Source organism: Armigeres subalbatus, unplaced genomic scaffold, assembly GCF_024139115.2.
Source record: "Armigeres subalbatus isolate Guangzhou_Male unplaced genomic scaffold, GZ_Asu_2 Contig561, whole genome shotgun sequence".
In the NCBI taxonomy this organism is placed as follows: Eukaryota; Metazoa; Arthropoda; class Insecta; order Diptera; family Culicidae; genus Armigeres; species Armigeres subalbatus.
Genome location: NW_026943327.1, coordinates 155030 through 181320, shown reverse-complemented (window position 1 = coordinate 181320; position 26291 = coordinate 155030). Strand labels below are relative to the sequence as shown.

At 42.4% G+C, this 26291-nt stretch overlaps 2 protein-coding genes across 2 annotated transcripts; one reads left to right on the top strand and one right to left on the bottom strand.

Annotated features, from left to right (window-relative positions):
- Positions 1 to 11760: 11760 nt before the first annotated feature.
- LOC134204410 (neuralized-like protein 4) lies at positions 11761 to 17387 on the bottom strand. The gene is made up of 5 exons (XM_062679233.1): positions 16987 to 17387; positions 13353 to 16918; positions 13181 to 13285; positions 12288 to 13117; positions 11761 to 12234 (listed from the first exon to the last, which is right to left on the bottom strand). The coding sequence occupies exons 1-5, from the start codon at positions 17137 to 17139 to the stop codon at positions 11891 to 11893; spliced, it is 4998 nt and encodes a 1665-aa protein (XP_062535217.1). The 5' UTR covers positions 17140 to 17387; the 3' UTR covers positions 11761 to 11890.
- Positions 17388 to 18277: 890 nt separating this feature from the next.
- Positions 18278 to 19547, top strand: LOC134204388 (uncharacterized). Its single transcript, XM_062679204.1, has 2 exons — positions 18278 to 18885; positions 18948 to 19547. The coding sequence occupies exons 1-2, from the start codon at positions 18299 to 18301 to the stop codon at positions 19387 to 19389; spliced, it is 1029 nt and encodes a 342-aa protein (XP_062535188.1). The 5' UTR covers positions 18278 to 18298; the 3' UTR covers positions 19390 to 19547.
- Positions 19548 to 26291: the final 6744 nt, after the last annotated feature.

Genomic DNA, 26291 nt, shown 5'->3' with positions numbered 1-26291 from the left:
TTTCTTTACATTTATTCACCAAACTTGTTGAATCAACAAAATTTGAAATCGAAAACAAAATTTGCTATCCGTCGCTATTCCTATTTTCGACTAAGGTTGATTCAAATAACGGGTAAAGGCACGGCAAATGCTGGGTAAAGCGTACCATTGGTACTTCGCGTACCTGAAGGAATAAAATAGACCCCATCTCGCGGTCCTTAGCCTCTTACCCAGCAACTCCTATCCCTACCTCCCCGCGGTGCTGGCCGGGATACGAGCAACCCTAGGGAAGATCGGGTAACCAACCCCGGTGGGAACTATGGTCGTATGCTGACAGGGAAGGGGGGGTTTGCTCCTCTCCGGAGGTGCAAATCTTATTGAGCGTCTGTTCTCCATGTCAGGATCGGCTCACAACAGCGTCTGTTCTCCATGTTAGGGGCGGCTGGATCATCGTCCGAGTGCCAGCGAGGGACTCTAAGTGAAACTGTGCACCATGGTCCACCGGAAATAATGAGGAATGGTCCGCCGGAAATGTAGGGGTTTGGTGTCAGGCCCTGCAAGCCAGCCTTTAAAAAATCATAAGCAACGAACAATCAACAAGAGAGTACGGACCGGAACCATCGGCGAAGACCACTGCGACGAAAAGGGACTAGCGATTGGAAACTCGGTTCGTGGAACTGCAAATCTCTCAACTTCATCTGGAACACACGCATACTCGCCGATGTGCTCAAGGACCGTGGATTCGGCATCGTAGCGCTGCAGGAGATTTGTTGGAAGGGATCGATGGTGCGAACGTTTGGAGGTAATCATACCATCTATCAGAGCTGCGGCAACACACACGAGCTGGGAATAGCTTTCATAGTGATGGGCGATATGCAAAGGCGCGTGATCGGGTGGTGGCCGATCAATGAAAGAATGTACAGATTGAGGATCGAAGGCCGGTTCTTCAAATTCAGCATAATCAACGTCCATAGCCCACACTCCGGAAGCACTGATGATGATAAAGACGCATTCTACGCGCAGCTGGAACGTGAGTACGACAGCTGCCCAAGCCACGACGTCAAAATCATCATAGGAGATTTGAACGCTAAGGAGGAGTTTAGACCGACTATTGGAAAGTTCACCGCTCACCGGTTGACAAACAAAAACGGCCTACGATTAATTGATTTCGCCGCCTCCAAGAATATGGCCATTCGCAGCACCTACTTCCAACACAACCTCCCTTATCGGTACACCTGGAGATCACCACTGCAGACAGAATCAGAAATCGACCACGTTCTGATTGATGGACGGCACTTCTCCGACATTATCGACGTCAGGACATACCGTGGCGCTTACATCTACTCTGACCACTATCTGGTGATGGTTAAACTGCGCCCAAAACTATCCGTCATCAACAATGTTCGGTACCGACGACCGCCGCGGTACGACCTAGAGCGACTGAAGCAACCTGATATCGCCACTGCATACGCGCAGCATCTCCCTGGAATACATCTGGAATACAGTCAAAGCAGTCATTAACGACGCAGGGGAGAACAACGTCGGGTATACGGGTCGAAGTAGACGGAACGATTTGTTCGACGAAGAGTGCAGACAGATTCTGGAGGAGAAGGACGCAGCGCGGGCGGTCGCGCTGCAGCAACGTACCCGGCAGAACCTGGAACGTTATAGATGGAAGCGGAGACAGCAGACCCGCCTTTTCAGGAGAAGAAACGCCGCCTGGAAGAAGCGGAGTGCAAGGAGATGGGACAGCTGTGCCGTTCTCAAGAAACACGCAAGTTCTATCAGAAGCTCAACGCATCCCGCAAAGGCTTCGTGCCGCGAGCCGAAATGTGCCGGGATAAGGATGGGAGCATCTTGACGGACGAACGTGTGGTGATCGAAAAGTGGAAGCAGCACTACGAGGAACATTTGAATGGCGCTGAGAGTACAGGCAGTGAAAGTCAAGGCAGCGGAGGAGATGACTAGTTCAGCGGACGATGGAAGCCAACCAGCCCCCACCTTGAGGGAAGTTAAGGATGCCATCCAACAGCTATAGACCAATAAAGCAGCTGGTAAGGATGGTATCGGTGCTGAGCTCATCAAGATGGGCCCGGAAAAGCTAGCAACTTGTCTGCACAAATTGATAGTCAGAATCTGGGAAACTGAACAGCTACCGGAGGAGTGGAAAAAAGGGGTTATATGCCCCATCTATAAGAAAGGCGACAAGCTGGAGTGTGAGAACGAGCGATCACCAACCTTAATGCCGCCTACAAAGTGATATCCCAGATCATCTTCCGTCGTCTGTCACCATTAGTGAATGAGTTCGTGGGAAGCCGGCTTCGTTGACGGCCACTCGACAACGGACCAGATCTTTACTGTACGGCAAATCCTTTAAAAATGCCGTGAATACCAGGTCCCAACATGACATGGACATTGTCGGCCGAACATTTGCAAAGGTGGCAGAACGGTACACCCGCCTGAAACAGGGTGGCCAGTAGATTTTGAATTTCAAATTCCCGGTTATTTCCCGGTTTTCTCCCGGTATTTTGGGAAATTTCCCGATACAAAAAAAAATATAACTGTTAGAGAAAAATTCAAATAACCCACGGATTTTTAAATATTAAAAATAGAAAATAATTTCCATATAAACAATTATACTGCAACTGCCAATTTAAATGTAGAAGAGTGATTTTTGCTGGCCTAAATAATACTATTTTTTTAGCTTTATTATTCAAATAAGTATGAGCTCATGACAAATTATTTAGACATTGCGATTCTGCAGAAAAATATCGCGGTTGAATTTTTTCATAGATAATTTGAAAAAACTCAAAACTTAGAACGCATGCTCAATTTAAGGGTATACGGGAAGCACGAACAATCTGTTAGATTACACCACCTGCCGATAGAGTACGTCCCATCATTAACGACAACTTCACTTGACGCTGCGAGAGAAATCAACCGTGTACCTTTTTCGCCTTTATAAATGTATTTCCGTTTCCTTTTTCATTCATTCGCGACTTTGTACAAAAACGAACTATAGATCATAATAAATACGCTCTTAGTGAATTCTCGTTTTTTATTAACTTACTGTCCGATTTTGCCCAACAGGTTATGGGCCCAGCGTCGCGAGTGCACGTATGAGTATCGCGGACGGTTTGGAGTAGTAATCGGGTTGAAGTGTATCGCGAAAAATTGTTTCTTCGGCGTGTCATCGTTTTTTCATTGCAAAGCAACATGGCGGCGAACATGAGCTTGGGCGTAGATAAGTTGAACGACTTTAACTACGAGCTCTGGAAGTTCCGCATGGAGCTTGTCCTGCTGAAAGAAGGATTGAAAAATGTAATCGATTAACTTCCGCCGCAAGTGCCAACTTCCTCTTAGCAGTATAAGGATGGCAAGGCTCGTGCTCTAATCGGACTATCAATTGATGACAGCCAAACATGCCATGTTTTACATGCTTCAACAGGGTGTCTACTACCTGGAAAAACCTGGAATTATCAGGGAATTTCTCCCCACCTGGAAAATACCTGGAATTATCAGGGAATTCCTGACATAATCAGGGAAATTTCAATACACGGTGATAATGAGTGAAATTCTTTCAAAAGATGAAAAAATCCTTAAAAATATTTGAATATATATAGCAATCAAATCTACCGACAGGTACAAACGCGGTTGTTGAATAAAGATCAAGGAAATGGTAGCTCCTGGCTCTTCAAGTTTATACCTAAGCATTAAGCGCAACATGCAAGTAGAAGTAAGCACCGTACGAAATGTAACTAGATAAGTACCTAGATAAATTATTATACCTACGCATAGTATAAATAGTGTAAGCTGCGATAATTTTCTTCAAGTCGAGTCAAGTACGAGACACTGAAGACGGCCTTACTGTTGAGGTCGAAATACGTATCTGTCAAGATACAATTAAGTGGTGGAATTCAATGGGATGGTATAAACTCGTCTTAGGACAAGTGAATCAAATCTATTGAAAATGTAGTGAACGTTAATGGATTGTTGCTACGCAAAAAACATTTTGCCATCTTCAAAAGAATTCCTGGAGAATTTCCGAAGCCATTCTTGGAGAAATCTAGGAATTCGGAAGATCAATTAGAGATTGCTTTGTAAATTCTTTTTAGTATTCTCTCGGAAATTCTTTAGGTATATATTAAAAAATACTTAATTAGTAAGGATTTTTCAAAGAAATTCCTAAAGGAACTTTCGAAGGAATTCCGGGATCAGTTTTCCGAGGATTTTTTCAAAGAAATCACTAAAAGAGTGTCCATAAGAAAGATTAGCAATTGTGCAAATTATTTCTGGAGGAATGTCCAAGATAAAAACCGAAAAGAATTCCCGAAGTAATTTCAAAACGAATTTCCAGACGATTTTTCGTATGGTTTCTTTAAGAAATTCACGATTTGTAAAGTGATTTGTGAAGGATTTTTCTAAAAGAATTCTTGAAAAAATAGCCGAAGGAATCCCGAATAACCATGGAGCACCTAAGCGACTTCGAATTGGCTGATGACGTTGCCCTCCTCGTGCAACGGCGCTCTGATGTGCAGAGTAAGCTCAACGACCTTGCCGAGCGCTCCTCTTCGGCAGGTTTAGTCATCAACGTCAACAAAACCAAATCGTTAAATGTAAACACTCCTTCCAGTTTCACTCAGAATGTTGAAAGCTTCCAATATCCTGGTAGCCAAATGACGTCAGACGACGGTACCAAGATCGGCATAGGCGCACGGATCAAAAAATCAAGGGCTGAATATCTGAAGAAATCTGCAAAGTATTTTATAAAGGTATTTCCGAAGGATTTTCACAAGACATTTTCGAACAAACACCTAAAGTAATTAAAAAAAATGTGGTGGGAATCGCCAAATGCATCTCTAAAGGAATTTCCGGAACAATTCCTTGAGATTTCTAAAGTTTTTGCAAAGAAATTTTCAAATTAAATCCTGGAGAAAGTTCTGAAGCAATTCTTAAAACCCGTATGATTTTTCGATGGAATCTAAGGAGAAATTTTCAAAGGAATACCTGAAGGAATGTCCTATGTGATTCCTGAAGGAGTTTTGATTAAATGACTGAAGCAATTTCTGGGTAAACTTGCGAAGGAATTCCTGGAGGAATTTCTTAAGTAATTTACAACATTGTTTTTGTAGGGCCACCAAAAATTTTTTTAAAAACAAATTTTTTGCAATATTTACTTTTTTTTAATTGATTATATTGCTGCTAAGCCTAAATATGGCACGTTTGTTTTTACCTGGAAATTAATGTAAAACACCTGGAAAAATCAGGGAATTTTGTTTTTACATATGAGTAGACACCCTGACATGCTTCAACTGCACATGAAATGTGGCTGTCATTGAAAAATTATCATGCTCGATCATCGCTTGCTACAAAAACACACGTTCTGCGAAAATTATTTCGGATGCATTTACCGGATAATGGGAGCATGGCGGATCACTTGGCTAAAATTACTCAGCTGGCAAACAGATTGTCCAATATGGGAGATCCCCTGAAAGATTATTGGCTGGTAGCTATCATCCTGTCGAGTCTGAACGAATCTTACGACGGCTTGATCACAGCACTAGAAAGCAGACCAGAAGCTGACTTGCAATTGGAGTTCGTGAAAGGAAAATTGCTGGACGAGTGGAGAAAGCGGATGGAAAAGTCGTGCGAAAATGCCGGTGTTGGGAACGAACAAGCAATGAAGATGGAAGTGAGTGTATACAAACAAGAAAAGAAGAAGAAGGAAAAAGTGTGCCACTACTGCGGCAAAGAAGGACACTTTCGGAGAGACTGCCGGAAATTGGTATATGATCGGAAGAAGAAAGAGAAGGAAAGTGCATGTAGCCAGAAGGCAAACGTAGTGATTGACGAAGAAGAAGCTGATGAAGTGTGTCTGGCCACGGGGTTACCCGGTGGCGAATCTGGCGACGTGGTGTGGTGCCTTGACTCGGGGGCAACATCGCATATGACCAGTGACGCATCGCTCCTGGAAAATGTCAAGCAAATTAGCACAACGATTGGCCTCGCTAATGGAAATAAGATCGCTGCAGTGGGAGTAAGTTTGAGCCGGTTCCGTTCGCTGGATGGATGTGGTAAGACTGTTCCTGTGGCAATCAAGCAGGTTTACCATGTACCGGCGTTGATCGGTAATCTACTGTCGGTAAGTAGGCTGACCGATGAAGGTTGTTCCGTGAAGTTTAGTCAAACTGACTGTGAAATAGTAAAGGAAGGTAACATCATACTCCGTGCTGAAAGATGTGGTAACTTGTATCGCCTGAAGACATCAGCACAGAAGGCATATTCGGCGGCTGTGGGTCACAATAATGATTGCATCCATGCATGGCATCGTCGTCTCGGTCATCGAGATGAACACGCGATTGAGAAAATCGTTCGGAATAACCTGGGGATTGGACTGAAATTAGAAAAGTGTTTGGTTAAATCCGAGTGCGTTGTGTGCTACGAAAATAAAATGGCTCGAGCACCGTTTCCTAAGAAGTCTGGATCAATATCGAATGCTGTGGGAGATCTCGTCCATACTGATTTATGTGGACCCTTGGAGGTGGCAACGCCACGCGGGAATCGTTACCTGATGACTATGGTGGATGATTACAGCCGGTATTGTGTTGTGTACCTGCTGACTAATAAATCGGAGGCTGCTGGAAAAAATAGTAGAATATGCAAAAATGCTGCAAAAAAAGTTCGGATGGCTGCCCAAGATTTTACGCTCGGATGGAGGAGGTGAATATTCTGGTACTTCTCTGAAGAAATTCTTGGCTGACAATGGAATTTTGTTGGAACAGACTGCGCCTTACAGCCCTCAACAAAATGGTACTGCGGAACGGAAGAATCGCACTTTGCAGGAAATGATGCGATGTCTTTTGTCGGAAGCCCGTTTGCCAAAACAGTATTGGGGAGAAGCTGTGACAACTGCAAATTTTCTTCTGAATATGTCACCGACTGCTGCGATTGATGTGACGCCGTTCGAACGCTGGTGGGGTAAGAAACCAAACTATTCGATCCTTCAAGTGTTCGGAGCCGAAGCGTACGTGCATATACCAGATGTAAAACGACAAAAGCTAGACCCCAAAGCAAGAAAAATGATATTTGTCGGATATGCCGAAGGAAGGAAAGCGTATCGCTTCCTTGACTTCGCAACAAACCGTATTACCGTGAGTAGGGATGCAAAATTCCTTGAGTATACAAGTGGTTGTAGTGAGGATTGTGACAAGCCTAATGACTCTGAAACTGGAAAAGTGAAGCATATTCAGCTGCCTGTGTCTGAAGAAGAAGAAAATGCTGAAGAACAAAGCGTGAATTTACCGGAAGTAGATTCGAATCCGGAGAATGAAATGGATGACAACGATCCGGATAACAACAATTCAGCAGAAGTAGGACAACTTCGTCGTTCATCGCGTATCAATAAAGGTATTCCTCCACGGCGTCTCCTGGAAGAAATTTTTCAAGTTCGTGCTGCCGGTGACGAGGAACCACATACTTTGCAAGAAGCTCTGTCATGTCCCGACGAAGCAGAGTGGCGTGCCGCCATGGAGGAGGAGATCGAGTCCCACATCAAAAATGGAACATGGGAGCTATCGGAATTACCAAAGGGACGTAAAGCGGTTGGTTGTAGGTGGATCTACAAAGTGAAACGTGGCGCATCGAACGAGATCGTAAAACATAAGGCTCGTTTAGTAGCTCAAGGCTACACTCAGAGGTACGGAATAGATTTTGAGGAAACATCTGCTCCCGTCATCAAACAAACAACGCTGCGAACATTGTTAGCTGTCGCATCCCAACATAACCTTATTCTTCGCCATTTAGATGTTAAAACCGCATATCTTTTCGGTAATCTAAATGAGGAACTGTATATGAAACAGCCACCGGGTTTCATAACTGAGGGAAAGGAACATCTCGTCTGTAAGCTTCGACGGAGCATCTACGGCTTGAAGCAGTCGGCCAGATGCTGGAACCAACGCCTTCATACAGTGTTGCAGCAGCTGGGTTTTAGACGAAGTGATACTGATCAATGTCTTTATACCAAAAGTCGTTGGAGGCCAGCGAATCTTTCTGCTTGTGTATGTTGACGACTTACTCGTCGCCTGTCAGAGTGCAATTGAAATCGATAAAATAGCAAAAGCGTTGAACACGCAGTTTGACATCACCAACTTGGGAGAACCGGGCTACTTTCTTGGACTAGAGATCAAACGTCTAGAAGGAAAATACAGTATCTCTTTAGAAAGCTACATTGATAAGATCGCAACATACTTCGGACTACAGGATGCAAAACCGACCAAATGCCCAATGGACACAGGGTTTGTTTCGACTTCGGATAATAGTGCGCCATTTGTTGACAATTCTGCTTACCGGAGTCTCGTGGGTGCCCTATTATACATTGCGGTGTGTGCTCGACCGGATGTTAGTGTCAGTGCATCAATTCTTGGCAGAAAGGTGTGTTCACCAACAGAATGTGACTGGAACGCAGCGAAAAGAGTGCTTCGTTACTTAAAATCAACCAAGGATATTCGATTGGAATACAGAAAAGAAACCGGTCTTATTGGTTTTTCTGACGCCGATTGGGCGGGTGACATAACTACTCGTCGCTCAACTACTGGATTTGTTTTCATGTATGCTGGGGGAGCCATTTCTTGGGGAAGCAGACTCCAACATTGTGTTACACTTAGTTCAATGGAATCCGAGTACGTGGCATTAGGAGAAGCAGCCCAAGAAGTGATATGGTTGAGAAGATTGTTTGTCGATATGGGTGAAACGAACCGACATGTATTATGGAGGATAACCAAGGATGCATACAGTTCGTACAGTCTGATCGAATTAACCGTCGCTCGAAGCACATAGAGACGAAGGAGAGATATGTACGTGAGCTGTGCGACCAAAACGTTATCCGGCTGGAGTATTGTCCCACCGAAACAATGGCAGCTGACCTGTTAACAAAACCGTTAGGAACATCTAAACTTAGACAGCTATCTGGTTTACTTGGACTATCTACCGGCATTTGATGAGGAGGAGTGTTAGATTACACCACCTGCCGATAGAGTACGTCCCATCATTAACGACAACTTCACTTGACGCTGCGAGAGAAATCAACCGTGTACCTTTTTCGCCTTTATAAATGTATTTCCGTTTCCTTTATCGATCATTCGCGACTGTACAAAAACGAACTACAGATCATAATAAATACGCTCTTAGTGAATTCTCGTTTTTTATTAACTTACTGTTCGATTTTGCCCAACACAATCATCAAATCGTCATAATTTTCATCATTGAATGCTTAATTTTTTTCTACGACAAATATGATTTTGAAAAAGAATCAGCGGCGCGTGCTTACTCGCAATCTACATGCTGATACATTTACAGTTACATCAAACAACTGAAAACCGAAATACGCTGCTCCAAAGTTACGAGGTGATAATGCTAGAAAGAGACAAAAGATAGGAAAAATAGCACGGTGTGTAGTGCCTCCTTCCCCGAGTTACCTTAAACGAATTTATGTAGATTCGATCAACCGTTTTGATTTGTGTTATTCGTTGCTTAATGCAGGAATTTTACGTTATTGGCATAGCATATGTGAGAATATTAAATATGTGAAAAATAAAGTGCTTATTTCTAAGTTTTAAAAGCTTTTTTGTTGAGAATTTTTTTTTCATTCGTCAGGAAAAAAATCTTAATAAAAAAGCTTTTAAAACTAAGAAATAAGCACTTTATTTTTCACATGTTTAATATTACCACATATGCTATGCCGATAACGTAAAATTCCTGCATTAAGCAACGAATAACACAAAAATAAATCGGTTGATCGAAACTACATAAATTCGTTTAAATCGAGCATGCGTTCTAAGTTTTGAGTTTTTTTTTAATTATCTTGGTTGGATATTTTATATATAATTGAAATATAGATAATATAGTAACAAATTGGTATTAAACATTATAAATATAATTATATAGAGTTAAAAAAAAGCAACAAAGCTTAGGTATTGTTTGATTGCTTTGGGAAACTTGTCATGCATACTTCTATTAATTATTCAAATTTATATTTATTTGTGTCCACCAATGCGCTATCAGAAACAGCGCCTTTCAAGACTAAATTTGCTATACAACTTGTGAACATATTTTAATCCAAAACTTATATCTCATTACAAAATTTCTAGAAGGAATTGTAATCCATCGTCACAACTCTTTGATGCATCATGAGGATCGTGAAAGACAAATTTGATTTTTTTCTTGATGAATACAAGAATATTGTTGAACACGAAGGTGTTTTTTCACCTTTTTTAACGGCTTTGGAAATGTTGCAATATTTGAAATAAAAGAGGAGGAATACCTAATATATTTATTTGGACAAATCGGAGAACGTAGAAGGAATCGATTGGTAGGGTATAAGTAACCCGGAGTGGTAATTAACTACTATGACTGAAACTCAACTTTGGTGAGGATTGATCCTTGATTAAATGGGGAATCTAGGGACTATATCATAAATACATAACCTACTTTAGAAATTTGTATGAATTCACAGTATGTACGAAAAATTGTAAAATCTGAAATAGAATGGAATGAGCGAATGAGTTTACCAATTCTCTTATGATGTTTGAGATTTCTGCACTATTTTTTACAAAGAGACAATTGCAGATTTGAAAATTTTCCGGTGGTTATTGAATTTCCCGCATATTTCCCGACATTTTCCCGGTGATTTTTAATTCCCGGTTTTCTCCCGGTTTTCCCGGTTCGCTGGTCACCATGCTGAAACGTGAAGCAACAAAAGTGGGACTGGTGGTGAATGCGTCAAAGACAAAGTACATGCTTGTGGGTGGAACCGAGCGCGACAGGGCCCGCCTGGGAAGCAGTGTTACGATAGACGGGGATACCTTCGAGGTGGTCGAGGAATTCGTCTACCTCGGATCCTTGCTAACGGCTGACAACAACGTTAGTCTTGAAATACGAAGGCGCATCATCTGTGGAAGTCGTGCCTACTACGGGCTCCAGAGGAAACTGCGGTCGAAAAAGATTCGCCACCGCACCAAATGTGTAATGTACAAGACGCTAATATGACCGGTTGTCCTCTACGGACATGAAACATGGACAATGCTCGAGGAGGACTTGCAAGCACTCGGAGTATTCGAGAGACGGGTGCTTAGGACCATCTTTGACGGTGTGTAAGAAGAATGAACCATGAGCTTGCCCAGCTCTACGGCGAACCCAGTATCTAGAAGGTAGCTAAAGCCGGAAGGGTACGATGGGCAGGGCATGTTGCAAGAATGCCGGACAGCAACCCTGCAAAGATGGTGTTCGCTTCCGATCCGGCAGGTACAAGACGACGTGGAGCGCAGCGAGCGAGATGGGCAGACCAGGTGCAGAACGACTTGGCTAGCGTGGGACGTATTCGAGGATGGAGAGATGCGGCCTCGAATCGTGTATTGTGGCGTCAAATTGTTGATTCAGTGTTATCTGTTTAGATGTAGACTAAATAAATGAAATGAAATGAATGGAAACCAACATAAAAAAATATTTGTATTTGTTAACACGCAAAACAACTTGTGCAAAAACAAAACTTGAAAGGTTAATAAACTTTTACTCTCGCATGTTGAAATGGTTCATTATTTCATGTTTCACTTATTCAAAGCGTTGATTTGAATGGCCTTGTATGATTGTGAAGTGAAATTGAATAATTCTGTGCTTCATCAGTGAAATACTTGCGTTTTTTTCACTTACCCCATTTACCCACTTACCCCACTGTACCTTACTTAGCTAGGAAACGGGGGTGTAATACAAGGAAAATAAATGGAATCATCATGAATAAAACATCGCAAAAATTAAGCACAACACTATAATTGCACGATTAATATATACTGATATAAGCAATGTTTGTTTTAGCATTTCAAGCATTCTAACATATATAAGTAGTCTCATAAGTTCTCCTCTAAACCGGAGTAAGTAACACCATCAATGCCGTCAATACGCATGCATCCGCTTCTTTGGTGGTCCAATAGCGCAACCCGTTGGCACCGGCCGTGGAGCCAATTTCACCGGTTCCAGCCCCTGCAGCAGGTGTTTCGCCGAAGTCTATAGCGGACAGAGATTGTGAACGGACGCGTACCTCGAAGGTGGCGCAAATTCGATAGCAAACACTGTTTGCCATATAACGGTGAAATGATGACCGTTGCGAACGTTCGCTCGAATCCGGCGATGATTGCAACAGAATGTGAGTGCCGGGCACAAAATGGTCACCGACTGTCGATCCATCCGGCAGAAATTGACAGGATTCTGAAGAAAAAGGCCAAGTCAATATAGGAAAGATTAACGATTAGTCAACTTACCGATCGGAAGCGGCTGTCCATGGTCCAAAACCGAACGGATCTTCTCAACCCTCGCATTGTAGTAAGCCGTAGTCCATACAGAATCATCTGCCGTATTAACTGCACTCGAACTGCTCAGCGTTTGATTTAGCTTGAACCGCACCCAGCTTTTAACCAACGAATTCTGCAGCGATGGCGCACATCCTTCGCAGAAACATCCGAAAGTGTCTCCTGCGAAGAAAACCTCCGGAAGCATCAAAGTGCGCTTGAATCCCATCACTAGCTTCAGATAATCGCAGTCCTTATTTTCTACAACGCTCAACATGGATGAGGAGGACACAGAATTAGTACGAGAGGAACGCATATGATCATCAACAAATTCAACGATGGTAGCACGACGACTCGTTGAAGTACTGATACCGGTAGTACATGATTGTACTATCGGAGGCTGGTGCTCCGGAGCCGTCGAACAGGATGCCTGTAGAGGTAGGCCCAGCTTCGCACGATTGTTCGCGATCGTGTTGCTATCTTCCTCTACCTCGGACTCGTTGAGTTGAATACTGAAATCTATATTGCTGTCAACGTCTTCCAGATAGTTCGGATCAGTGTTGTTCTCCTGGGCTGCTTGGTTGGATGATGCCAACGGATTACTGGCAGCATTCGTTTGACCATTGCTGTTGGTATTGGAGCGATAGTCTTCAAAGCCTTCATCACAGTTGACCGATTGGGACAACTCTCCGCCGCGATTGCTATCGAAGCTACCCTGCAGGGCATTAAACCGATGAGTGCTTTGACTTCGTTGAATGTTGAGATTCGTGGAATGTTGAAGTTGAAGAGAGTCTCTTAGGCAGCTGGAATGAACGAAAATCTTACTTAGGTGATTGAATCGATATAAAATTGTTACAACGTCTTACCAAGAATTTGATAAATCTTGATTTCGTGCTTCGTTTGCCGTACGATTCTTGATGGAAATATTCATCAACAGGTTTTCAGAAACGCTGTCCATCACAGAACGACTCCTACAATAAATAAAAAAAAACATGTTTTATAACATACTACTTAGGTAGCCTTATCAATGATACTCACATTACTGATGGTCCTGGATTGGAAGCGCAAGCTGCTGCATCGGTTTCCTTTTCATGGATCTCCAAGTCCGCTTTTTCACATTGAGGAACGTTCTCTACTTCGGTGGCTAAAATGCCGGACACTCCTGCAGCGATCGCACCCAACGGCATTGTCGCCAACTCCTCATTGATCGGACTACCGCCTTTTGCATCACCATTAACGATCGAGATCTTCTCACATTTCCCGTACACATCGAAAACTGGGTAGATGTGGTGGGGTAACCCGACTGCCAGATCGTCTAACTGTGTCTGCCCAAATGTAATACTCAAATTTCCTGCATGGGTGAGCGTCAGGGTAATGACCGTCCCGACTTGAATCTGGTCAAAGATCTCCGCATATTTTGATTGAGTCTTATTGCCATTGATGTTAATGTAATCATGAGTAGCGATCCAACAAGGCCTTCGGAAGAGGATAGCCGATGTCGGGAAGGGGAATTGATGGGTTCCGGGGCATACTCCAAGGGCCCCAACAGCGATAGTTCCCTTCCATTTAGAATTCAGTTGGGTTACTTTTATACTGATGCTGTGACCTTTGCACAAAGGCTTGGATAGGCACACAATTCCTTGGTGATAGGATTGGACCCTCGAGGCCGTTTTCTTGTCATCGAAAAGTTGAATGTTTTTACCGTGACATTCGGAGAATTCGAACGACAGACTATCAGAATCGATCGATTCAAGCATCGAGTCTTGTTTGTTCAGAGGATCTAGTCCAAGCTCGAGTGAGTCCTGGAGTCGCAGGCTGCATGGTCTGAGTGGCGATGATGGTCCTTGCGATGAGATTACTTGAACGGCCATTGTGGATCCCATTAGCTCAACAACAGCAAAAATATCCTCTGAAACGTTTTGGAAACTGATATTCATATCCTCTGAATTCAACAGGATCTTCAAAGTTCGCGATGCAGTTAGTTCTATAGCAATGCGGTCCCCAACTCTAAGCCAATCTAACGAGGCAAGAGATTTCTGTAGCAAAGTTGAATTGTAGCGTACTTCGTTGCCGCTAACGTACCAAACATTGGCAGGAATTCGTTTCATACTAATGGGAATGTTTTTACGAACGTGCTCGTCCGAGAGATTGAGATCGGTAACTCCGATTTTTAGACTACCCGCGTAGAGAGAATTGACCTCGTTGATTTTTATTTCGAAAGTTTCTCCCACGACGAGGGGTCTTTCAGAGAACACCAAGCAATGTGACAAAGCTGCGTTTGTACAACGTGAGGCCAACGTCCAATTTTGCATCAGCGTGACATTTCCGGAAATGCAAGACCAACGATGCTTTGCTTCGAGAGCTGGTTGAATCACTGATGTCGCTTGCAAGCTCTGGGAATTCTCACTGATTGCATAAGGCGCTCGAATGTCAGGCTGCGGCGTGGTGATGCTTACCTGGGCACATTGGCCATACAAATCGATGACAGCGTACAAATTTGGAGCTTTGCATTCATAGTATGGGCCTTGGTCCACTCCGTTGATGAAGAAATGGATATTGTCCGCATTACGCATTACTCCCACTCGGGAGCCAGCAGTTAAAGTGTCCAAGTCAAACGGAAGATCATTCCGAATCGTTACTCCGTTACCCATCAATGTAGTTCCTGAGATCATAATTGTGTCGTGCTCCAAATCAGTGGCCGTGCTCGGTAAGCTCAGTTCATCCGGACGAATTCCGGTTACGCCAATCTCGATACTACCGTTCCACTGGTCAACCACTGTTTCGAGAATAATTTCGAACAACTCCCTTTGGCGGAGTGGTCTGTTGCTAAAAACGATAGAATCGTTGAACTCCGCCAATGCTTTTGGCCTACAAGCCGTCAATCCGCCGTTCGAAATTCGAGCATTCTTTCCATGAACGGAATGAAACTTCAACTTTGGTTCACTGCTAAATAGAGTTGTATTTGAGATCGTCGAATTGCCAGTGTCTGGTGTTCCGCACTCTGATGTGTCAACGATGCTTGCTTGAGCAGCTTGACCGTACAGATCGATGACACCGTAGACTTTCTCCGGGACATTCGAAGCTGCTGGTCCTTGGTCTACACCATTGACCCAAAAGTGCAGAGTTCCATCATCCTTTCGAACTACTCCGACGCGATCACCGACCTGTAAACGATCTAGATTTTGTCCATACTGCTCTATGACTGTCATACCATTATGCATTACTCCATTGCCGGTCATCATCCATGTTCCGGAGCGGACGTTAGTCATGGTAAATGGAAAATCTAGCTCCGTTGGACTATGTGTGGTGACTCCCATTTCTACTGAACCGGCCCATTTAGTGACAACTCTTTCCAAGCGAACTTGGAACATTTCGTTGGGCCTCAGAGGACGTCTAGTCAACACAACTCCATTGTTAAAATCGTCCGAAGCATTGGGGCGAAGAGCTGTTCTTCCGCTGTGTGTAACACTAGCATGAGATCCGCACATGGGATGAAACAATAATCGGTCTGATTGGCTGAAGTCCACTTCAGGGCTTGCAGGAATTAATTCATGTTCAGTAACGGGTAAACTCATGAGATTGTTCCGCCTAGTAACTAGGTTCTGTTGTTCACGTTCGTCACGATCAACGATCGTGACTTTGATTGTCATTCCGTATAGATCAATTACACCCCAAAGTGTTTGAGCCACTCTGGTGGCTGCAACGCCCTGATCACGTCCATTGATGTAATAGTGAAGATTCCCATTTGATTTGCGCATCATTCCAACGCGATCACCTTCACGTAACTCATCGAGATTGAATTCTCCGTATTCTCTGCGAGTTCCTTTGCCATTAGTGAGAATGCCACAGCCGGACATCATGATGGTTCCGCTTCGAAGGTTTGTCATAGTAGCTGGGAATTGCAACGCCGATGGGCAATGCGTTGTTACACCAACCTCAATCGATCCGGACCATTTGTCCACTAGTCGATCAATTCTTATTTCGAAAAGTTCGTTGTCCCGCAATGGACGATGGGTCATTACTACTCCATTGTTGAATTCGTCCAATGGACGCCTTCTTTCTGCAGTTCGGCAATTAGCACTAAGCTTAACTAGCGATCCACATCTGGTGTGGAAACGTAGCTTATCGTTGGGATCCATCCCATCCGATCCGACACCTGACGGACCCCCTCCATTGGTGCAAGCACTGACGGACATCTCCACCGACATTGCAATATCGATGTTCTGAGAAATTTGCGTGCTTTCGTTGCTGTATTCCAGACTGTCTGATGGACAGATCGAAACTTGCACGCACTTCCCGTACAAGTTCACCAGAGCATACACATTTTTTGGTATGTCTACGGCGGCCACTCCTTGTGACTCACCGTTGACGTAGAAAACCAATTTATCTTGGGCCGTTCGCACGACACCCACACGGTCCCCTTCACCCAGTTTATCTAAATCCGAACCGTAGTACTCCAACAGTGACACTCCATCTTTCAGTACCGAAATGCCAGACATCACCCAAGTTCCACTACGTAGCTTTGTCGCACACGGAGGCAACTCCGTTGCTTCTGGATTGACCGTAGTCACCCCGATTTCGATGCTACCGCTCCAAGCATGGATCTGTTCATAGCAAAAGAATGCATTTTCATAATTGAAGCCAAATGGAAAAATCGATAAGGGCCACCCACCTTTTCATCAATTCGCACTTCAAAAAGGACATCGTCCTGCAGAGGCTCGGCGCTCAAAACAAGTCCGTGGTTGAACTCGCTGATGTTTCGCATAGCGGTTCGGTTGTTGTTGACCAGCTTAATTCGCTTGCCACAGCGCCGGTGGAACGACATCGCGTTTTCGGTGCTTTTTCGTTAAAAACACAATCAGTAAAAATCACTACGTTTTGCAAACCAATAAAAATAAACACACTCTCGCGGCTCTCCTGTCTGGCAAATGCATCATCATCAGAGAGAAATTTTTGACAGTGTGTTTTGTTTCTCTTATGAATGAATCGATAAAAACAAAAAACAAAGAAAACAGTTATGTTTACGCTGGTCGCGATGTCGGCTCTGATTTGCCGTAGTATGTGTAAAAGGTGTCACCCAATGGAAATGGTAGCGTCGCGACGGCAAAATGATTATCAGCTGATATCTTCGAAACGCTTTCCGTTGATTTGTTTGGAATCAGCTGTTTTTCAATGCCGAACAATGAGCCATGCCGAACATTATTAGCCATCCGCAATATTATTAACTAATATTTGAAAAGAAAACTTACAATAAGGGGCTGTACACTAATTACGTAAGCAATTTTTCTGGGTTTTTCAACCCCCCCTCCCCCCTTGTAAGATTTTTCCCATACAAACCAATTTTTATTTATATGGAGCGTAAGAATATGGCCGACCCCCCCTCCCCCCATAAGTGCTTACGTAATTAGTGTACGGCCCCTAAGCTAAAAACAATATTTTTATACACTATTTACAGAAATCATGAGGACGAATTCTTCGTTTTACGGACCACATATGAGTAATATATTTTAAATAAATCTTCTTTTTAAATAAATCTTACAAGACAACTTTAGTCTGAAATGATCCACTTATAGAGATTGATCGTTTCTATCATTTTTATGTTTTTCATAAAAAGGAACTTAAATTAGGAATTAAATTGTGTCAATATATTTCCAAAGTTCGAGCTTTTTTTTATACTTTATTAAGAAGTTTTTTTTTTAATTTTTGAACTGTGGTTTAATTTATGTATGTAATGTACACAATTAGTTCTGAGTTTATCGAAACCAATAATACATCGAAGGCAAACATCAATTAGTGTTATTATTTCACAGGTATGGTAACTTCCGATTGTTTTTAGTGTGAAAGCAAAGCTTTTCAGTACAATTTTCTTGAACAAGAAAAGCAAAAAGTTTAAACGTTATTTTCCGAAAACCCATTGCTCAGCGTTGTTTAGTCTCTCGTACAAAGAATGCATGCAAAGTTTGTTCACCTTGTTTAGTCACTCAATGCAACCCGATGGTTACACAGTACCCCGCCGCTGTGTCATGGTCTCATTCGGCGTCTTAAGTTGCACCATATTCCACTTCACCAGTTTCGTGCTCGGTTGGGATTTATCTTCTTTGGGCATTCAGAACTTCACCATCAAGCATGTGTCGTTGTACAAATCGCGAGCTTTCATCACAATTGAAGACTCCAACGTTAGTCTGGTAGAGGCGTCTTGGCCAGAGAATAAACTGAGTACTCGACCACGCGTATTATGTGAAAACGATCGTCCCGGGCGGCACGAGTGTTGTGACCATTTAAACCATGTGATTTGCACGGATGTTGATGCGGGTGCACGGTTGTGGATCTTGGATCGTGGTGACGATGAAGGCTTTTGCAGCCCAAAAATAGTGATTCGCAGTTTGATCTTGGTTCCGAATAAAGAGATAATGTATCAGTTTAGCACCTCGAGCAACGCGTTCCACTCTATAGTAGTCGATCCAATCAAAGCATCAGATGGAGATACTCGCGCGTTTGTCACTATGGTAGACACTGACTATATTCTTATATTTTCTTTGTTCAAACAGACCTTCGGGAAACTTAAATTTGAGTACGTGGACGTCATCAGTAGTTAAGTGCATTCTAATATTGAATTTCGTTTTTCACCAACAGAAGAAAGGATTTATCGCCAATCAGTCCAATTTCACTCTCAGAGGTTGCCATCAACCAGAATCATTTGTACATCTCGGATAGCCTGAGTGGTCGTTTGTTCCTACTTCCTGTGAAAACTATTCGTCAGCTGTCGTTCCCCGAATGCGGAGTACAAAAAATGATACTGAAAACTAGCGTGACGTACCTGGGCCGGTTGTTGGGTCGCGCCAAAGGATTAAAGTTGGATCTATGGGACAACCTGTACTACATCATACCACGAGATGGCGCGGTCGTTAAATGGAAACCAGGTCATACATTGAGAGCGGAGAACCATTCGGTGATTTACCAGCGGGAAATCAACGTGACTCAGATCATTTTGGGCGTGGGCAACAAGGCATGGGTCATTGCCAGTGAATTTAATTCCGATGAAAGCAAGCGACACTGTTTGCGTATTAGTAAATGATATATAATCGGTTTGTTTTATTGCTTATTTCTTTCGATCTTGTATCACAGTTCTTGATTATTCATGTAAAAAACTGTTGTCTTATCGATATTCGACACGTTGTATGATTAAAGGATCACTCCAAAGTAAACTGAATGATCCCAACAGGATCAATATAATTACTAAGGTACAGTGGGGCAAGTGGGTAAAGGAAATCGTATATTTCATGTTCATCAAGTCATAAAAGTTGAAGATAATATTGAAATTGATCATATTTATGACATAACGAATCATCTATCCAATCTTTATATGCCTGCGAACAAGATCTTTGAAAAATACTTTTAGGATACAAAATATTTGGAAAACAAAAAAATCGATTTCAATTTTTCACTTGCCCCACATGTGGGGTAAGTGAAAAAATGATTTTAAAAGAGGATTTTTCAATATAAGAACACATTTTCTGTTCATATATTTCATGCAAATGATAATTATACTGAATAGAGCATAACTGTGATCTGTTGTGATGCTTTTTGACACTTCATGAACGTCAAAGGGCACTAGAGTGCCTCCATTGAATGAATTTTATGTTTTTATGTTTTCTTTACTTGAATTTTTTGAGATCTAATATCTCATCTCCATTTGTGTTTAACACTACTTTCTATTTCAGGTGTATAGTAAGATAATGAACCTTGGCGATAATGCAGAGAAATCTTTATTTTATCTTTGAAATATCCATCAAACCTGGAATCATATTGTGTTTCATTAACAATCCACTTATGGTTTCAGTAGAAGAGTCTACATTACCAAACAAATAAACAAAACAAAATTATAAATTTCAACTAAATAAATCATAATTGTTGATATATTTGCAATAGTAGTGCAAATATATCAACATGTATTAAAGCTATATAAATAACATTTTTTTTCACGAATTGCTTATCAAACATGGATAATTTAAAACACTGACACGCTTGGCACTTTGGGTTCCTGATTTAGTATTACCACGTATCACTGTAATAACCAGGCTATAGACATCCCTATATAACTCCCTTAGCCTAAAAATAGTCACCATGTCCCGGGCACAGTGTGCAGATAGACCGCTGTCAGTTGCATGAGATGTCAACAATCGTCAACAACACCAATGATTGTAGCTTGATAATTAAAAATATCCACAACAATAAAAGAGCAGGATTTATTTTTAAAATCTGCTCAAGCTTTCCACGGAGAAATAAAAGACAAATTGTTGTTCTCCATGTAAGTAAAATCAAAATTGATCATGTACACACTAACTTTTACTTTCTCGAGCTCGGCAAAATTGGGCACCGCTGTAGCTCAGTAAATTTCAAAACTGAATTTCGGCAGAAAATTTCGTTTATTACTGTTTCTCAGCAAAATATTTGCTGTATCTCAGCAACTGAAACGTCACTTTTACTGAGATCTCAGCAAAAATCATGATTGCTGAAATTCGGCGGTGCCCACCTCGGGAAAATAAACAAAAAATGCTGAGATCTCGGCGAAAAAAAATTAAGTGTGTAGATAAGATTTGAATCAATTAAACTCATTAGTCATATTTAATTGAATATTGAAGAAAGCTGAATTTGGATGTTTTATGATGTTAAGCTTTTTTAGATTTGACGTACGTTGCTCGGCGTTGGTGTTGGTGTTGGCTACGCTAAACATGAGCTCTTAGCATAGGGCTGGTAATAACCAAAGCCTTCGAATGAGTTCGAATTAGTATCATTTGTTTATCTACACCTAATAGAAATTATTTGAGTTTGGAAAAATATAGAAATGCATTCAGTGTCGGAAAATTTTCACTTGCCCCACCCATGGTAAAAAACAGGCAACGCAATAAAACATTTTTTTCAAAATTTCTGATGTCCATATCAATATTTTTGTGGTTGGAATTCAAAACAACAAAGAAAACCAACTTATCAATTCACTAATTGAATGTGTTATGGAAACCAACATAGAAAAATATTTGTATTTATTGACACGCAAAACAACTTGTGCAAAAGATAAACTTGAAAGGTTAATAAACTTTTATTCTCGCATGTTGAAATGGTTCATTATTTCATGTTTCATTTATAACGCATTGGTTTGAATGGCCTTGTATGATTGTGAAGTGAAATTGAATAATTCTGTGTTTCATCAATTAAATACTTGCGTTTTTTTCACTTACCCCATTTACCCACTTACCCCACTGTACCTTATGCACAACATGTGATAGGTTTAGTTCGGAAAAGGTTTTGGAGGGTAACCGCCCCTTCGGTGGGGTTTGATCCCACGACCCCACTACGCTAGACAGGTGCTCTCCCTATCAAGCTACGAAGGACCTCCTTTTCCGAACTAAATCTATCACATGTTGTGCATATGCATAATCGGGTTTCAGACATAGTAAATAATTTCCACTCCGGGTGGTTTAATACCCGGCATATAGGCAATACCTATAAGCAATCTATATTTTATTTATTTTCAGACTAAGGCCGGAGTGGCCTGTGCAGTGCATAAAAGTCTTCTCCATTCAGCTCGGTCCATGGCTGCACGTCGCCAACCACGCAGTCTGCGGAGGGTCCGCAAATCGTTTTCCACGTTGCTCGCTGTGGACCTCGCCTTCTTGTTCCTATCGGATCGTTGTCGAGAACCATTTTCACCGGATTACTATCCGACATTCCGGCAACGTGCCCAACCCTCCACAGTCGTCCGATTTTCGCGGTGTAAACTATGGATGGTTCTCGCAACAGCTGTTGCAACTCGTGGTTCATTCGCCTTCTGCATGTACCGCACCATCTGCACCCCACCACAGATATTACGCAGCACTTTTCTTTTGAAAACTCCCAGTGCGCGTTGGTCCTCCACAAGCATCGTCCAGGTCTCGTATCCGTAGAGAACTACCGATCTAATAAGCGTTTTGCGGAGTCCAAAGTACGTACGATTTCCTGCCATTCTCGAATTTCTCTGCTAGTATCGTCAAAGGAGGTCACCAGTGCCAGTGGTGTGTGGCCCTAAACTGTCTTCATACGCATATTTGTCCCATGTTTGCTGGGATATCCTATGTACATGGGACAATTATGCGTAGAACGGCAGTAAATGGCCGGTACGAAATTATTGAAGTAACTCTCCGTGGATGCGTGTGCACGCCGCGGAGATCTGACCAGAAGAGATAGAGTCATGGCTTGCTGCTCGCCGATTGACACGCCGAAACACACGTTGAAGACATTTTACTCAAATCCCACATTCCACTTCTTCTCTCATTAAAACGAAAAAAGAAGGTGAACATCTGTTGCATTTGAGTAACCGATTAACTCCATTGAAAACTGCAGACCATAATAAACGTGTCTCAACTGTGTGGCATTGGACAGGCCTATAAACATGAACAAGTCTAATATACTGTTCTTTAGTCACATGACAGATCGTAGCAGCCATCGCATGCAAGAGACACATTCGCAGTCAGTCAATTCCTCCTTCATCACGACCACGAGGTGAGTCGCGAGTGCAAGCAATGTAAACATGATGGGTGATTCGTATGTGCGATGTTGAATTGCACATTTGGCGATCCTGCCAGGATTGTGTGCTGGCGTTGCTTGTGGAATCACCCATCATGTTATGTACAGATGGGTGCTTTGAACGAACTTCACGGGAAGCCGAAAAGAGGTTGGAGCGGCAAAGCTTTTTTTTTGCATTGGTAAGGAGAGGTAAGGAGTAATGGTTTCATAATAGACTAACGCAAAATGAACTCCCCCAAGAAATTGTGACGTTTGAGCGACCCGCGACCCGCATAATGAACGCAAAATGAATTTTTGTTCGAGAAGACGACCCGCTCAAATGTCAAAGTGAGTGAATTCGATGAACCCCTGCATAAGTCTATATTTGTGTGGATGCCGCTCTCGGGCTGGGAGCCGCGGACTCGAGGGATTCTAATTTTCAAAATGTTTTGCTTCAGACCCGCAACTCTTCTCTCAGTGCACACATTGCAATTTTTTTTCACGTGGAATTGTCATTGTGTTGTCTTTTTTAAATTAGTTACAACTATTTCTTCGATTTGCTGCATTGCATAATTGATTGCGCAGAATGTAAAATTAATTCATACCGTTCACTTATTGAGTTTTGTTGGTAGTTAGCTATAAGATGTTTTATGAGACGTATAGCGGCAGCCCATTTACATTTAAGGTTTTGTTTTGATAAGATTCTGCTTGAACATTCCGGTAGATCCAAACACAAAATGATGGTTGTAACGTTTTACTTTTTATAAATGTTTTCTTCAGCATTTTTATTAGCAACCCTATAACCAGAGACCGGCGGAGTGAAAAACTGTCGAAATGGCAACGTATGAAAATGCATGGCAGCACTTGAACTTTTTGCTTGCTTCTTATGGAAGCAAAAAGTAAATAAATCAAATTGGAACCGCTTTTGACGGTTCGATTGGAAACAAGATGGCGTCTTCGCCGATCTCTTATTCTAGTATTTCTAATTTTTATGCCTAGAATGTAATGACATGAATAATCTAACAGCAAACAGGTAAGACTGACATTTCTAACAGAAAACAAAGAAATGCTTTGTTAGCAATGATAATGATAAAAACCTCAATAGTATGAGTTTATTTTCACGTGTACTCTCTCAACTGCGCTCAGAATGCTCACATCTAGGTGAAGAATACTTTTTTACAGCTTACTATGGAGATTTTCTGACAATCGTTTTGATTTTATCCACCGACCCAGCTTTTGGGTGCAGTTCTTGGACATTTGAAAAACATCGGATGTTTGGGACATTTATGTGCTGGCATTTTATGGTTCATACTCTTTGATTGGTATGTAAAACAGAGTAACTTTCGTAAGGCTTTTTTAGATTAGTATTGATGATTTTTACTAGAAGCAAAAGAGAGTTATTAAAAATAGTGTTTCCATTGCGAGTTACCACTTCACGAGAATGTCTTGAGAATGATTTTCCATATAGGTTGGGCAACCATAATGATGGTTTATCCATAGTGTTTTTCGATTACGAAATTAGATGCTCGCTGTACAATAATGCGCCTAAAGTGATCGTTCGGTTCAAGATGCCTTTTATCATTGTGAGAGAGTAACCCCATCATTAATAATATATCGGTCAAGATTTTTTTTTTTAAACATAGATGCCAGCCGTTATTTTTTTAGAGGAGAGGGGAGATGTGTGGCATTGGACAGGCCTATAAACATGATCAAGTCTAATATACTGTTCTTTAGTCACATGACAGATCGTAGCAGCCATCGCATGCAAGAGACACATTCGCAGTCAGTCAATTCCTCCTTTATCACGAGGTGAGTCGCGAGTGCAAGCAATGTAAATATGATGGGTGATTCGTATGTGCGATGTTGAATTGCACATCAACCTCTCAACTTCATTGTATTAATACCAGAACAATGATTAAGAACATGGGTTTCGGGCAGATTGTCAATATGGTACGGCGGCGAACTCTATTCGATCGGAGCGTCTTGCGGATTCCAAAGTACGTACGATTTCCAGTCACTATACGTCTCCAAATTTCTCTGCTGGTATCATTTGCGGCAGACACCAGTGAGCCCAATTACACAAATTCTTCTACCTCATCGATTTCGTCACCATCGATGCAAACTCGCGGTGGGTGGCTCACATTGTCTTCTCTTGAACCTCTTCCTACCATGTACTTCGTCTTCGACGTGTTGATGACTAGTCCGATTCGCTTAGCTTCCCTCTTCAGTCTGATGTAGGCTTCCTCCATCTTCTCAAAGTTACGTGCCATAATATCAATGTCGTCGGCGAAGCCAAATAGCTGGACGGACTTATTGAAAATTGTACAACTCGTGTTAATCCCTGTTCTTCGTATTACCCCTTCCAAAGCGATGTTGAATAGCAGACACGAAAGACCATCACCTTGCCGTAACCCTCTGCGCATTTCGAAGGGACTCGAGAATGCCCCTGAAACTCGAACTACGCCCATCACCCGATCTATTGTCGCTTTGATCAACCGTGTCAGTTTATCCGAAAATCCGTGTTCGTGCATTAGCTGCCATAGCTGGTCCCGATCGATTGTATCATATACGGCTTTGAAGTCGATGAATAGATGATGTGTGGGCACGTTGTGTTCGCAGCATTGCTGCAGTACTTGGCGAATGGCGAACACCTGGTCCGTGGTGGAGCGTTCGCCCATAAAACCCGTCTGGTACTGCCCCACGAACTCCCTTGCAATTGGTGCTAGTCGACGGTATTAAATTTGGGAGAGTACCTTGTAGCAATCAGCAATGTGATTGCGCGGTAGTTACTACAAACCAGCTTATCGCCCTTTCTATAGATGGAACACTCGACACCTTCCATCAACTTCTTGTGGCAACACTTCCTCCTCCCAAATGTTGGTAAGGACCCAGTGCAGCGCTTTAGCCTTTAGTCCGACTTCGACGCGTGTTGTACACCGTCGAGAGTTTTGAGCGCAGGCATACTGCAACGAGGTAGTGGTCGGATTCAATAATCGCCATGCGGTAAGTGCGGACGTTCGTGATGTCGGAGAAGAATTTACCGTCGATTAGAACGTGGTCGATTTGGTTTTCCGTTTCTTAGTTAGGTGATCTCCATGTGGCAGGGATTGAATCCTAAAGAGAAAGAACACCCAAGCAACCAAAAGTACGGATAAGATGGGATGTTTTGGATTAATCAGCTTGCATTTTAAGTAATTTTTTGTATGGCTGGAACGCAAAAGTGAACTTTGAAGTTCTGTTAAGGTGTTTAGAACTCGATGTGAACCAAGAGTGAACTTGTTGGTTCGGTTAGGAATAAATTTAAGTAAAATGCGAACTTTTGGTTGCTTGGACAAGTCTCTCACTTGTCGTCTTTATATACATATACGATATGTAGCATACCGCGAGAGACTTTTTTCGCAAGCCTTCATGATAGAGAACTGATTCGGAATGCTATAC

Excerpts from the sequence above, each read along its gene's own strand:
- LOC134204388 (XM_062679204.1), top strand. The coding sequence starts at position 18,299 with ATGCAACCCGATGGTTACACAGTACCCCGCCGCTGTGTCATGGTCTCA. Across the intron at positions 18,886-18,947 it reads TTCGGGAAACTTAAATTTGA|AAGAAAGGATTTATCGCCAA; the intron begins GTACGTGGACGT and ends TTTCACCAACAG.
- LOC134204410 (XM_062679233.1), bottom strand. The coding sequence starts at position 17,139 with ATGTCGTTCCACCGGCGCTGTGGCAAGCGAATTAAGCTGGTCAACAAC. Across the intron at positions 16,919-16,986 it reads AAGTGCGAATTGATGAAAAG|ATCCATGCTTGGAGCGGTAG; the intron begins GTGGGTGGCCCT and ends TGCTATGAACAG. Across the intron at positions 13,286-13,352 it reads AATCCAGGACCATCAGTAAT|GAGTCGTTCTGTGATGGACA; the intron begins GTGAGTATCATT and ends TATTTATTGTAG.